This window comes from Chiloscyllium plagiosum, chromosome 21 (genome assembly GCF_004010195.1).
Source record: "Chiloscyllium plagiosum isolate BGI_BamShark_2017 chromosome 21, ASM401019v2, whole genome shotgun sequence".
Lineage (NCBI taxonomy): Eukaryota > Metazoa > Chordata > Chondrichthyes > Orectolobiformes > Hemiscylliidae > Chiloscyllium > Chiloscyllium plagiosum.
The window spans coordinates 34,700,349-34,715,190 of NC_057730.1; the positions used below are offsets into that span (position 1 = coordinate 34,700,349).

General features: G+C 40.2%; 1 protein-coding gene across 8 annotated transcripts in view; it reads right to left on the bottom strand.

Moving 5' to 3' along the window:
- LOC122560748 (myosin phosphatase Rho-interacting protein-like) overlaps positions 1–14,593 on the bottom strand; it is a 194,725-nt gene extending 180,132 nt beyond the window's left edge. For 3 of the 8 annotated variants that reach the window (XM_043711772.1, XM_043711770.1, XM_043711771.1), the window contains exon 1: positions 14,000–14,592. In XM_043711772.1, the coding sequence (XP_043567707.1) occupies positions 14,000–14,122 (123 nt within the window). In that variant the 5' untranslated portion in view covers positions 14,123–14,592. Of the gene's footprint in view, positions 1–12,142; positions 12,267–13,999 lie in introns of those variants that run through there. The other 5 variants (XM_043711767.1, XM_043711765.1, XM_043711777.1 and 2 more) reach the window with 3 other exon arrangements.
- Positions 14,594–14,842: the final 249 nt, after the last annotated feature.

Sequence of the window (14,842 nt, forward strand, 5' to 3'; positions counted from 1 at the left end):
ACACTTAATTCCTCTCCATCTAAACCTTTAACACTATGGCAGTCCCAGTCTATATTTGGAAAGTTAAAATCCCCTACCATAACCACCCTATTATTCTTACAGATAGTTGAGATCTCCTTACAAGTTTGTTTCTCAATTTCCCTCTGACTATTGGGGGATCTAAAATACAATCTCAATAAGGTGACCATCCCTTTCTTATTTCTCAGTTCCACCCAAATAACTTCCCTGGATGTATTCCTGGGAATATCCTCCCTCAGCACAGCTTCCTCAAAGAATTCTAGAAGGTTTGTCAGGCATGATCACCCCTTGATAAAACCACGCTGACTTTGCCTTATTTTACTTTACACTTGTAAGTATTCAGAATCTCACCGTTCACGACAGATCCCAGAATCTTAACCATGAATGAGGTTAGGCTCATCAGTGTTTAATTTTCTGCCTTTTGCCTTTTACCCTTTGGAAACAAGGGTGTCATGTTAGTGATTTTCCAGTCCTCTGGAACCCTCCCTGATTCTAGTGAATCCTGTAGGGTCACCACTAACGCCTCCACTATCTTTTCAGCTATCTCCCTCACAACTCTAGGGTTTAATCCATCTGGTCCAGGTGATTTATCCAACTTCAGGCTATTCAGTTTTTCTGGCACCTTACCCTTGATGGCCACCATACTCAGCTCTGTCCCCTCAGTCTCTTGAATTCTTGGGATATTACTTGTGTCTTCCACTGTGAAGACTGACGTGAAGTAATTATTCAATTCCTTAGCCATTTCCTTGTTCCCCACTATTATCTCTCCTTACTGATGCATGACCATAGAATGTGAAGAGAAATCCAACAAAAAGTCTATGACAGGGGGATATCTAGTTAACATGAAGAGGAGATCATGAACACAACAGTGTGGTGGCAGGCATCTCAAAAGACAAAGGATAACATTTTGTCATGCCAAAAGTGTAGCATTCACAACCAAGTGTCATTGCCTCCAATGCCAACTCTTTATCAACTTTTAATTAATTTAATTACCTCCTCTCTCACCCTGGTTTGGGCAGTCTTTTCTTCCTTGTTTAGAAACAGGTGCAGGATACTCATTTAGTATGTATCGTACTGATGTCAATCATAAATTACATTCATGTGAATCTCATACCATATATCTCCCTATGTTTTTTCTGTGTTTAGTCTGTACACTTTCCAGTAGTTTACTTCTAACTACATTGTCTTTGTAATCCTTAATGTCATTACTACCTCCTTTATCACCATCTCTTTACTCTGTTCGGCAACATCTGAATTTCTTACATTGAAATTATCTGGAATTCCAGATGTCCTAATCTGGTTCATTTGAGTTCAGTACTATGGTGAAAGCATACTGTATTGAATATAGTTGTAACTATTCTTACAATAACTGCTGAGGGGAAAATATACATTTTTTCAGGCTTGCAGAGAATAGAAAGAGCTCCTGAACTCGTGGAGGTCTGATAGCTTCTTACGATCTTGTTCAGAGCTCCAAACTATTCAGTTACCTTAGAACCAATCACATAGTTGACAGGCAGATAGAAAACATCTGACATCAATGAATCAGTGGTCCATGGATTAGTTACCAGTCAATCAGCAACTTGTTGCTGCTGAATTGCCATTTGTTCGTCCCCACAGCTCCAGCTCATCCACTCCACTTCCTCCCACTACTATCTGATCCAGCAGCTGTGTAAACAGTCCCTACAATCAGTGTCAGTGATTTGCTTTCAAAAGTGTGCAAAATCCTTCAGTAATCTTTGTTTTTTACAACAGTTCTTTTCTCATTTAAATCCACAATAAAAATACAGAAAAATAAAAGATAAAGTCTATCCACTCTTGAATCCTTTAACTGCCTCATCCCCGTGTAACTTTGTATGGTTCTACAATCCCACAAACCTCCAGACTATCTGCGCTCACCTTATTCTGGCCTCTTACACTTATACAGTTTCAGCTACTCCACTAGTAGTGGCTATATCCTCAGCTGCCTACAACCTACATCTCTCCAAGTGCTCCTCCTCTAAGACCATCTATCCTAATACTGTTAAATGTTACTTATTTAATTTTGTTTATAATGCTACTGCGAAGCATCTCAAGTTTTATCATGTGACAGATATTATGTAAGTAAAGGTATTCTTGAAGCATGTAAAAGGCTTAATAGTGTATATTCTGGGAGTGTGTTTCCCCTGGCTGATCAGTCTAGAATTTGGGATTACAGCTTCAGAATAAAGATCATTTCAGACAAAGACTGAGATACATTTCTTCAGTGATAGGACTGTGAACCTTTGGAAATGTTTACCACACAAAACTGTGGTAGTTGATCAATTCTCTGAATAAGGGAATCAAGAGATGAAGGATAACACAGGAATATGGAGTTATGGTAGAAGATCAGCTTGAACCTTACTGAATGGTAGAGCTAACTTGAATGGCCAAAGAGCCCAATCCTGCTTCTACTTTTTATTGTTCTTGTATGCAAGAGAATAAGTCTGCCTGTAATTATAAACAAACTGTTTAATTTCTGAGACTTACAAGGGATATTCTACTCAGGTTAATCAAATCTTATGTCCTCTAATTGTGAGAATGTATTGTCATATGCACAATATCAAAGTAAGAATGTTTAACAAAAAATGCTGACCATTAGGTCCTGGCTTACTTTCATCTATCAAGTAACACTATGTACTTTTTTTACTTTTAGTGACCATGTTCATTAAAGCAGCAGATCTAGCTACACTTTGGAACGTTATAACAAGTGCACTTTTCCCCAGCTACCTCTCACAACTTTGGACTTTGCAAACAACTATTTACTTTTTTTTTACAATGCACACGTTAGTGCTGAGTCAAATTAACAGGCTGTTTGCTGATCTTAACGACTGATGAGCTGGGCTCAAGAAACCTCAGGTAAGACCACACTGAAACTCTCCACATTACAGACTTCGCTGTTTAAGCAACAGCTAGAAAACTATTAGCTTTGTCTTCAGCAAAGATACAATTCAAATTTTCATCTGATATGAAGCAGTTAATCATGAATCACCACCTCAGGATGGTTCTTTGTTTCTCATTGCTAGATTTCTTGAGCAACCTGTTCAAGATCCTGTGAAGGGATGCCAAAGATTGTAATTTTTGCAACTGCAGTAGATCAGCAGCTAAACAGTGTTTTTTTTTTAAATGAGAGGGGAGGATACCAGACCAATCACACTATCACTTGGACCAAGAGGTCTATTGAAAATTATTAATTGGCTATGCAAGTCCCTTATGAACCCATGCAAACACATTCAGGTTCTGAGCCATTCTAAGTTGAATGAGTTGGGCGCTGCTCTCAAAAGAACCAGAGTGTTTCCAACCTGTCATGTGACATAATTGCTTAATTCAGGAACTGAACAAATAGCTTGAAAGACAAAAATGCTCAATCTGTTGCAAGATACAGAAAATTCCAATAAACAAGACATTAAATACACTCTGGAATTAGCACCTTCCATTTTTTTAAAACAAACATTCCAATGCCGGGTGAAGGAAATGATCAACAAAGAACCCATTCCAAGATTTTCCGCAACTTGGACACAAGGATTTTTATGTAATCTGTAACAAGATATGACATTGAGTTAAACTTAGTGAACTAAATCAACAGAACAGTCATGTACTGAGGGTACAGATTTGAATTCTGATATAGCATTCATTGAGAACGCTTGCAAAATTAGTGATTTATTAAAAGTATGCTTGTAAACATTCACAACAGAGCATGCTGCAATAGTCCTATTCATTTGTGCTCAACATGAAATAGTTGCCAAGAAACTTTCATTTCGGTTGCAATAGCTGGTTTTATTGGCAGGCTCAGATTTCCAATTCCTAGATACTGAGAATTGTGAGATAGTGAAAGATCATGCCACTAGCTTCCTGTTCAGTTAAGGCAGGAAAAAGCACAATCAAGAAGGATTGCGATCTGGCAAGCAAGCCAAATCTAAAGCGGCTTAGCCATCCCCTTCAATGAAGCAAACAGTTCCCAATAAGTGTCATGTGCTTTATTCTTTTATGCTATAAGTAATTTACGAAAAAACTATGTCAGGTAAACGTTAATCAGCTTGTTAATTTATTGGTTGTAAATCAGCCTTGTTAAACTAGGATTCAATATACACTTCAGTAGATTTAAGCAATGTATGTTTGATCCGATTTCATTATTATGGTACCTGGTGACACTATTACAAGACTAGATACTGGTCCATAAATTAAATGTCCAGTTAATAGAAATGGTATTTAAATATGAAAGAGATTAATGACACTAAACTAAGGTGAATAGCATATTTCAAGCAAAATTAAAATATTAAACTATCACAAAAGCAGAGTGGAGTGTGACTGACAAAGGGGAATTCCACAATGAGTTTTCTGTATGCTGTGGATATGGGTGCTCTGAACAAAGGCAGGTGCTTGGCTGATTGGCTGTCGCTACTTTGGCCCAAACCAATTTCTTGGGAGTTTTTGTTACAGGTAGTTTGCTGTCCCACTTCTTAGGGCAAGGATGCAGGATATCAAAGGAATGGAAACTTATATTCATAGTCCGCCTTAAATAACTCCAGGATGCTCCAATCAATTAATTACGTAGAAGTGTAGCAATTTTTGCAAATCAGCAGCCATTTTGCACACAGCAAGATATCAGAAATAGCAATGACATTAATGACCAGTTAGTAATTTTGTTTAGGGATACAGATTGGCCAAGCTTTTCTTCAGATAGTTCCCTGCAACCTTTTTCGCTGGACAAAGTCAGAGGTCACACAACACCAGGTTAGAGTCCAACAAGTTTATTTAAAATCACAAGCCTTCACCGGATGAAGGAACAGTGCTCCAAAAGCTTGTGATTTCAAATAAACCTGTTGCCTGGTGTCATGTGACTTCTGATTTTGTCCACCCAAGTCCAACACCAGCACATCAACTTCACCTTTTACCTGAGCAGACAGAGTTTCTACTTATCGTCACATCAGAAATACTACACAACAAAAGGGAAGTATTCCATTAATGTTAGCCGCGTATATGTCCCAGCATTGGAATAGTTTCTTGTCTCCTGTCAGGTGACCGCATCAAGTGACAGAATTCTACTTTCACTTGTATTTATAATTTGCGTCATGACCTAAACAGGCTCTTTCATATGCTTTCTGCATTCAAGTGAAATGGTGTTACATTGGTTACACAATCATCCAATTCCATCTAGGATTGATTAAGAGACACAGTCAGGAGTCGACACCCGAGTGAGACAGAGACAGCATGGAGCAGGGCATTTGACTAACTTGGGAATTTGATGCATAGAGAGAAAGAGGTGCTGTATTTACTACACTTATCAGCAGTTCACTTAAAGTTGTAGGTGCATTGCTAAAATTCAGGGCTGGAAGTGAAATAACTAACATAGGTACCAATATTTCAATACCAATGGGAACGATGTTAAAACTGTAGTTAAGTTCTTTAAAACCATTCTTATCAGAAAAAAAATTAAAACGTTATACCTTCCCTCTCCAAGTTGGAATATTTTATATTGTTAAATTCTTACATTAGCAAATGCACCAACTTCTAAAATATGTTTAACAATACCTGTTCAGCTCTCTTGGTTGTGTCTTCTCCTCACTCCCTCCCACCCCTGGTCCCTTCATTCTCCTGGATTTGAATTGACATTCATGATCCAGATTCAATCTGAAGCTTTAGTTCCGACGATGTGGAAGTCTGAGTCACAATGGTTCGGAAAAACTGAGGTTTGTACAATCCATAAATACATCTACTCACCGCCTCCATCTCCTGAACCCTCACTGTGAACAAGGGCCTGGGAGAACAGCCGCGAGGCAGAAGCAGATTGAAGTGTTTTTTTTCAAAAAGTGGATTCTAAAATCCTTTGGATTGAACCTAGATCTCTAACAGAAGTTGGGGGGGGTGGGTTTGGCAGCGGCAGCACATGTGTGAGCCAGGGGTCGGGTGGGAGGTTGCAACTACGAAGGTAGTGAGTGGGGACATCCTGCTACTTAAAGGCTGAAGAGGAAAAAAAGTCACAATTTAAAGTCTGGCAGAAGGAAACTGCACAATCTAGCTATCAGGAAGGGGGGGAAAGTGCCAATCAGGTCACAAAGGAAATGAGGTTAAAATGAATCTTGCAATACTCAACAAGAATACAGGCCCCATTAGCTTTGCAACATTAAAGAAAATAATATTCAACAAGGGCTTACTGTATTTTACTTTAGCTGTGTAAATTATTACTTAATTCCCAAACTAAATAAATGCATTTTATAGAGTGCATCAGTACTAGAAAAAGGTTAATGGTATTGGTCAGAATTTTTAAACAGTAGCAAGTTTATCTAACAAATAAGCAAATGCAGAGCTGTTCTATCTCCAGAATCTGTCCATCCTGGGCCTCCTCCACCGTCAACATAAGGCCACACACAAGTTGGAGGAAGAATATCTCATCTTCCAACTTGGGAGTTTACAAGCATATGGCCTTAACACAGATTTCACCAGCATTCAAATCTCCCCACCCCTCACCTCATCTCAGGTCCAGCCCTCCCTCTCCATGCAGCCTTCCTAGTCTGACCCTACCTGTCCATCTACCTTCCCACCTATCCACCTCACCTTTCCCACTGACCAATCACAGCCACCTCCCACCTGTATCTATCTATCGCATCCTACCAATCTGTCCCCCAGCCCCACCCCTTTCCCTCTATTTATTTTGCAGCCCCCTTCCCATCACCCAGTCCTGATGAAAGATACCGATGTGAAATATCAACTCCCCTTCCCCTCTGATGTTGCTTGACCTGCTGTGCTTTTTCCAGCTTCACCCATCCTTGAAAATGTATGTCCCACACAATGTGGGAACTCCAGGGTGCTTCTTATTCCCTTAACAATCTTTTGTGCAGTAAGTGTCACCAGTTGCAGCAGTCTGAGCAACAGGTGGCATCACTGCAGTGCACCAGTGAGGCTGAGAGCCACATGGATGCATGATTGTAAATGTGGCCAATCCATAGTTTAACAGAATGCAGACAGAGAGGGAAATGGTGATCACGAGACAATCAAGAGAGACCTAGCAGGTAGTAAAGAAGCCCCCCATGTGCATCCTGCTTTCCCGTTCTGGATAGTCACAGGTCATGGTTTATTTGGAGCCAAGTCCATGAAACAGAAAGATTGGAAGAGCCATAGCAATTGGTGATTCGATAGGGGAGCAGATAGTATCATTCAATGGCCACAAACATAATTCCAAACATAACAGCTGGTGCCAGGGTCAAGGATATCACTGAGTATCTGCAGAGCATCCAGAAAGAGAAGACTAAATGGTCCAAACCAGACCAACAACATAGGGAAAAAGCCGGATGTGGTCTTGCAATCAGAATTTGTGGAGCTAGGTAGAAAATTAAAGAAAGGATCCTCAAAAATAACCATCCCCAGATTACTCTCACTGCCATGCACGAATGAGCTCAAGGGTAGGAGATAATCAAATTAATGGAAAGTTCATGCAGAAGGGAGGGCTTTGGATTCTTGGGATATTTCTAAAGTGCAAAAATAGGGCAATAATATTATAGTTTGAGATAGTTTTAGAGGAAAAGGAATGGAGGCAACAGAATTATTGAGGTGTATTCAAATGGAAGGATTAGCAGTGGTGATCATAATTCAGTTAATTTTAATATAAATTTGAAAACAGACAACGATAGAACAGGAGTTACGAGTTCTAAATGGAGGAAAAGCCAATTTTCTGAAGCTGTGGAGTGATTTAGCAAAAGTAGATGCAAAACTGCTACTGAGGGTAAACTGTTATCTAAACAGTGGGAAGCACTCAAGGCACAGATTCAAGGGGTTCACAGTAAATATGTTTCTACAAAGAAGAAAAGGTTGTGTGGCCAAAGTTAGAGTCCTTTGGATGTCAAGACGTTTACAGAGTAAGATAAAGCAGAATTGGAAAGCTGATACCAAACAATTCAATACTGCAGAAGAGCATAGAAAATAGAGTGATAAAACCAAATAAAATTAGGAAAGCAAAAAGAGAGCATGAAAAAATACTGGCAAGGAAAATCAAGGTGAACCCTAACATGGTTTTATTAATATAATAAGGGTACAATGATAACTAAGTAATCAAATAAGCCTACATTAGTAGACTAAGTGTAGAGGCAGAAGATGTTGGTGTGGAACAGAGCAGAGTATTTACTGCGATAAACGTATTAGTGGGATCAGAATCATTAAAAGTAGAAAAAAATCATCACAGTCAGAAGTAATGCAATCTAGCCATTGAAATAAGCCTGGTAGAAAATAGCAGCAAGTCAAATCATTATTTTCCAATACACACTCAATACAAATGCGGTACTGAAGGACTGGAAAACTGTTAATGTCACACTTTTATTTTAAAAAAAACAAGGCTTAGACCAAATAATTACAAGCCAGTCAGTGTAACCTTGGTTGTGAGCAAATTATTACAAGTAAATCTGAGAGACAGGATAACCGTCACTGAGAAAAGTGCAGATTAACCATGAATAGACAGCATGGATTTGTAAAATGTAAGATTGGGTCGGATTACCTTGATTGAGCTTCTGAGCAAGTCGCAAGGAGGATCAATGAGTGAAATGCAGTTGATGTGACCTACTTAAATGTTAGTACAATTTTTGACAAGATGCCACATGTGAAAGATTGTTTCTAAAAAAAAGACCCACAGGATCTAGGTGATTATAGCAAGCTAATTACAAAGCTATCTCAGTCACAGCAAACAAAAAGGGTTGGCTGGTTGCTTTGCAAATGAAAGGCTGTTTCCAGTGCAGTTCCTCAGGGCTCAGAACTAGGTCCTCTGGATTTGGTGTTATTTAGGTGCAAATGTAGGGGACATGATCAAAAAGTTTGTAGATTATGCAAAAATTGGCTGCGTGATTCGGCATAAGAAATATAGTTGTAGACTACAGGGGGATCTGAATGGCTGGTTCGTTTGTCAGCTGATGCAGACATGATGGGCTAAGTGGGTTCTTTCTGTGCCAAAAACTTTCTATGATTATATGATACTATGATTACATACTGAACTCATTTTCCTCAATGCACACAATCACTGCCATGCAATACTAAACACTAAGGACCAAATCTATGTTCTTTAACAGGACTATAAAATAATGGTTAATGAGACAGAAGTTGAATAATCTAAATTGGTACATAAATTTTATAGGCATGGTTCCAATCCTCTCTTATCAGACTGAACACCAATCTACACATATCCATTTTCATACTGATATAACATCAATTAGAGATTCAGTAAGGATTTGTGAAACTTGTAAATGATTCTGGTCTCCTTCCTATCGGAAAGATGTTGTGAAACTTGAAAGGGTTCAGAAAAGATTTACAAGGATGTTGCCAGGGTGGGAGGAGTTGAGCTATAAGGAGAGGCTGAACAGGCTGGGGCTGTTTTCCCTGGAGCTTCGGAGGCTGAGGGGTGACCTTATAGAGGTTTACAAAATTATGAGGGGAATGACTAGGATAAATAAACAAAGTCTTTTCCCTGGGATCGGGGAGTCCAGAACGAGAGGGCATAGGTTTAAGGTGAGAGGGGAAAGATATAAAAGAGATCTAAGGGGCAACTTTTTCACACAGAGGGTGGTACATGTATGGAATGAGCTGCCAGAGGATGTGGTGGAAGCTGGGACAATTGCAACATTTAAGAGGCATTTAGATGGGTATTTCAATAGGAAGGGTTTGGAGAGACATCTGGTCGGCATGAACGGGTTGGACCGAAGGGTCTGTTTCCATGCTGTACATCTCTATGACTCTATGACCAGATATAATTTATGTGATAGAAGAACAGAAGGTAAATGAGGAAGAAAAGGCTGGAGCAAATGACTGTAGTTGATATGGCATTGTTGAAATGGACCTTTAAAAAGCCATATGAGAAACCGATTGAGAAAATTAAAGCCATGCTATAAAGATACGGCAAGATCAGAAATCATAAAAAGTGTGACCAGATAGACACAGCATACATATGAATGCGTCATAAAACAAGGTCAGTATAGAGAAAAATGTTAGAAAGACAGAATTAAAGGTCCTTTATTTGAATGCTTGCACCATCTCTAACATGATAGAAAAATTCCTGGCACAACAGAATTAAATGGATATGTTAGAACAATCATTGCAGAGATACGGGGCAGAACTTTATGGCCCTTCGCTGTCAAGTCTGGAAATGTGAGAGCCCAAACAACTCCTCAAGTGGCAGGTCACTCTGCTCGAATCTTGGCCAGGAAGAGGGAGTACCTTTCTCAAGTGACCCTTTTCCACATTATATCTCTCCAACCACAGCCCAAAGGTCAGCTCTGCAAGACATTCCTCATTGCAGTCTCAAGACCTTCACCAAACATCCTTGTACCCTGATTCCCAATGACTCTTCAAGGGATCGGGGAGGGGAATAGCTGTCCTGAAAATCCTTCCTGTGGTGGCGACGGCTAAAAACTGAATTTTCCAGGGCATTGTCAGTGGCTCTGTTGATAAAAGATTAGATCGGTATAGTAATGAAAACAATCTTAGTTTAGAAGGTCAAGGTGTAGAATCAGCCATTTTGGAATTCTTTTGTGGGATGACAGCATTGCTGGTAAGGGCAGTATTTGTTGCCCATCCCGAATTATCTTTGAACTGAGTGGCTTGTTTAACTATTTCAGAGATCAGTTAAGAATCAACCACCATACGGTGGGTTTGGAACCAGAGGTAGGCCAATCCAAATAAGGATAGCAGAACTCCTTGTCGTACGGCAGTGAGCCAGTGGATTCCAACAGGCCTAACAGACAGCTGGGAGCATTATGAGAAAACTCATAAATTTTCCTCTCCTATACATCAATGCTGAATTGCACACAACCCAACCATAAATTTCCAACCAGTTGCATGTAGACTCCCTGATCTCCCAACAGCCCGAACCACCTCCTGTCCCCATTCACCCAACCACCACCTCCTCACCCTCAACAATAGAGCAGGCCTCAAATTCTACCTCACGTCATCATCCAATCTATTAAGAACAGCCACTGGAGAATAGTAGCTCAGTATGAACCAACACTTCCAGCAAAATAGTGAAAATATTTTTAAAAACTAAAGTCAATACAAGTGACTACAAAACTATGATATAATTGTAGGAGACACAACAGTGTCATGAGCAGTTTAATTGAGTAATTGTCTACAAAAGTAAAAGGTGAGGGTGAAGCTTGATTTTAATGGCAAGCAAGCATAATTAAACCCCCATTTTAAACTCATATGCTCCCACATTCAAAAAATATACAAAGGGGCTGACAATTGAAGAAGCTACATAGTTGGTTACAGCATAGACTCGGGAGCTAGGAGAGGCAAATCCGAGTTGTACATTTATATGAATTTATAATGAGATGAGTTGATGCAGGAAATGTGTTTAGAGATAAAAGGGTTTTAAATACATTATGCACTGCTCAAAGGGCCACTGCACACATTGTCTGCAGATGCTTCAAACTGAGCTGTTTTCTGAGCATTTTTGACATTTTTTATTAAATCTCAGGATGTGGGCATTACTGGCGAGACCAGAATTTATTGCCCATAGGCAATTCCCTTAAAGGACATTGGTGAACCAGATGGGTTTTTCCCCATAATCAACAATGGTTTCATGATTATCATTAGATTCTCTTTATTCCAGATTTTTATTAAATACAAATTCCACCATCTGCAATGACAGGATTTGAACCCAGGTCTTCAGAATGTTGACTGGCTCAATAGTCTAGCAATAAGACCACTAGGCCATTGCCTTTCCTCAGCATGCTCCACACACCTTTCACACTCAGCAACAAGATGGAGAGGAAGGAACTAAAACTACCCCAATCAGAACAGGAATCAAATCTACACTGTTAATATTATTCTGAATCAGATACAACCCATTTAGCCAACTGATCAAACTGGTCCCCATGTTATTGTGGTGTTATTACATCTATGATCCATTGCCATGTCTTTTAGCTCCAGGCTAGATCTTCAGTCATATAATAAACAAAACCTTTGCAACGGAGCCAATTTGTACTGTCATCCTTAACTCACGCATAAATTGCAGTCATGGCATTTTTAAAAATATATTATTATATGAAATGTTTAGTGTAGGTGGAAAGATTTGTATTTGTTGCCTATTCCTAAATGCCCTTGAACAAAATAGAAGAGTCTCCAGATTTTTATGGGTCTGAGGATAGATGCGATTCCCGTGATTTGAAACAGTTCTGACACTTGCTGTGATTGAAGATATTCGCCTGGAATTTTCTACAAGCTGCATTCTCCTTGGCAGTCATGGTCCCCGAGGAACAGTCAATCAAGCCCCGAGTTTGAGAACTCCCATCGATATTGGGGCTGACCTGGGGGAGATTGCAGGGGCTGGCTCTCTCTCTCTCTCTCTCTCCCTCCTTACCCCGGCCGCACTCTTAATTAAAATCCACACACATCCCCCCCCAAATGACAGTGTAGGCACAGGCCAAGTTACCATGACAGATTTTTCTTTGAAGAGCACTGGTGAACCAGATGGATTTTTGTGACACTCAATGATGGTTTCATGGTGACCATTACTAAAACTAACGTTCAAAGTTAATTAATTGAGTTTAAACCAGGGTTCCCACAGAATTAGCCTGGGCCTCTAGATCATCAGTCAAGTGTCATTATCACTCACCTATATCTCCTCATATTTTCTAGAAGTTGAATTGTAGTAAACTACTGGAATGGCAATGGCAATTCAAAATGAAATGTATTACAAAAGTAATCACTGGATTTGTTGGGAATATAGCCAAACTTCTATTCCTGCAGTCTTTAACTTACTTGAACATTCAAAGCAAAACAATAATTCTGTCCAAGTTTTAAAAAAATCCAAGTGCTTTGAAGCTAAATAAAAACAGAAGTTCTGATTAAACTATCTGGTACAGAGGTTTCATCAGAACTGTCTCTCTTTTCATGTGATGAAGATCTTTTTCTGAAAAAAATGTATTACTGTTGCCTTTTAGTTTGCAAAGAATCATCACAGTTCAGTTTGTTTCCACAGACTTGGCATAACGTGTCTTCACCTGCTGGTGTGCAAGATTTTTAATTTATTGCTCGACACTCAAAGACCGCCTGTGGATAAATCTCTAGACAGAATCAATTTACTTCACTCTGCAGAAGCTAAATGTGACCCTGACCTTGTGCAATTTCAATGATATAAATCATTCAAAATAAGTACAGGACTGAGATCTAATTATACAGATTACCCATCGCACTTTGAGGTCTGGGATTACACGAAGCAATTCCCACAATAAATAAAGCGATTATGTAAACACTGCATTATAGAGGCTTGTGACATCAAATTACACGGTCTCTGGGGACAATCCATTTAACTTTCCTCGTAGGAGGGAAAAAGAAAACTTTAGTCTTGCATCCGGTGTAGTCCCAAAGCCGTTGCTGTATTCCTGCATCTTTAAAGCAAGAGATTGAAAACGGCTCGTTGGTCTTTCAAACATCATTGTACCAAGGGGTAGTCTCAACTAGATCATAATGAAGGGGAACGCAGCGATTACATAACTGCGCTAAAATTGCAATCCCAATCTGAAATCATCTCGAGTAGGTGGAATGAGAGAAATTTCAAGGGTTAATTGTCTGAGTGCTTGCGAGGGATGTCAATTTATTCAAATATTAAAGCGAATGGCCTGTGCACAAGTCAGCCTTGCAGCCTTACAAAATGTAAACACGGGCGCCGTTTGGTTTGAGACTAATAGTTATTTATATAAACGTCAAATTATCTCCCTGATCAAATAAACCCCAGACAGAAACTCAGAGTCACAAAAGACAATCAGGATAGGGGTGAGTAATTGTGACCAAAATAAATTTGTCCTAAGCCAGTTCGACATATTCACTTCAGAATCTGCCTCTATACAGTAATTCTGTACATTTGTGAGCGCGTGTTGGTGTAAAATAGTTTGAACGCACAGCGTCAAAACATATAAACTGAGGCAAAAACAAAAGCAAACGTGGCCAGTCCGCTTACAAAAAGACAGGGAAGAGTTTGTTTCCAACTCACCTGGGTCAAATCCTGATCGGAGGATAGATGCGATTCCCGGGATTTGAAACAGTTCTGACACTTGCTGTGATTGAAGATATTCGCCTGGAATTTTCTACAAGCTGCATTCTCCTTGGCAGACATGGTCCCCGAGGAACAGTCAAACAAGCCCCGAGTTTGAGAACTCCCATCGATATTGGGGCTGACCTGGGGGAGATTGCAGGGGCCGGCTCTCTCTCTCTCTCCCTCCTTACCCCGGCCGCACTCTTAATTAAAATCCACCCCCCCGCCACCAACAAACAGTGCAATCCTAGTCCCGAACCAAAAACAGCACTGGATCCATTCTTTCGCCCTCCCCTCCACACATACACATACTTCCCAGAGGGGAAAGAAAAATCATGGAAACACAATCCTGGAGCTAACGAGGATTCAACTCGTGTCACATAAGAGTGAAGCTGACAAAAGCAGCCTGGTGGAGTGTTTGGCCTCGTTCACGTACACACAGACACACACACAGAGGCAGTGTGTCTCAGCTCCTGTGCCCCTATGCTGAGAGCTGCCACCACTGCACTCCTCACTCTGAGACTCCGCTTTCACTCACAGACACAGGGGCAGCTCCGCAACGCCTGCGCGTTTCCACGTAGACGTCATTCCCGAGCCACCTTTCCCCTGGAGCAGTGCAGGACAAGCTGCTGTGTCCAAGCCAGCTCTGCACTCACTGACCTTCAGACCGTGGCCTGAATCCATTCAGAGTAACTATCAAAAATCAACAGTTGTATCTCTCCAATTACACGCCCCCAAACAAGGGGGAACTGGACAGCTCCCCCTTTTTACCACACTCTCCACTTCACCTTCAGCATTAAG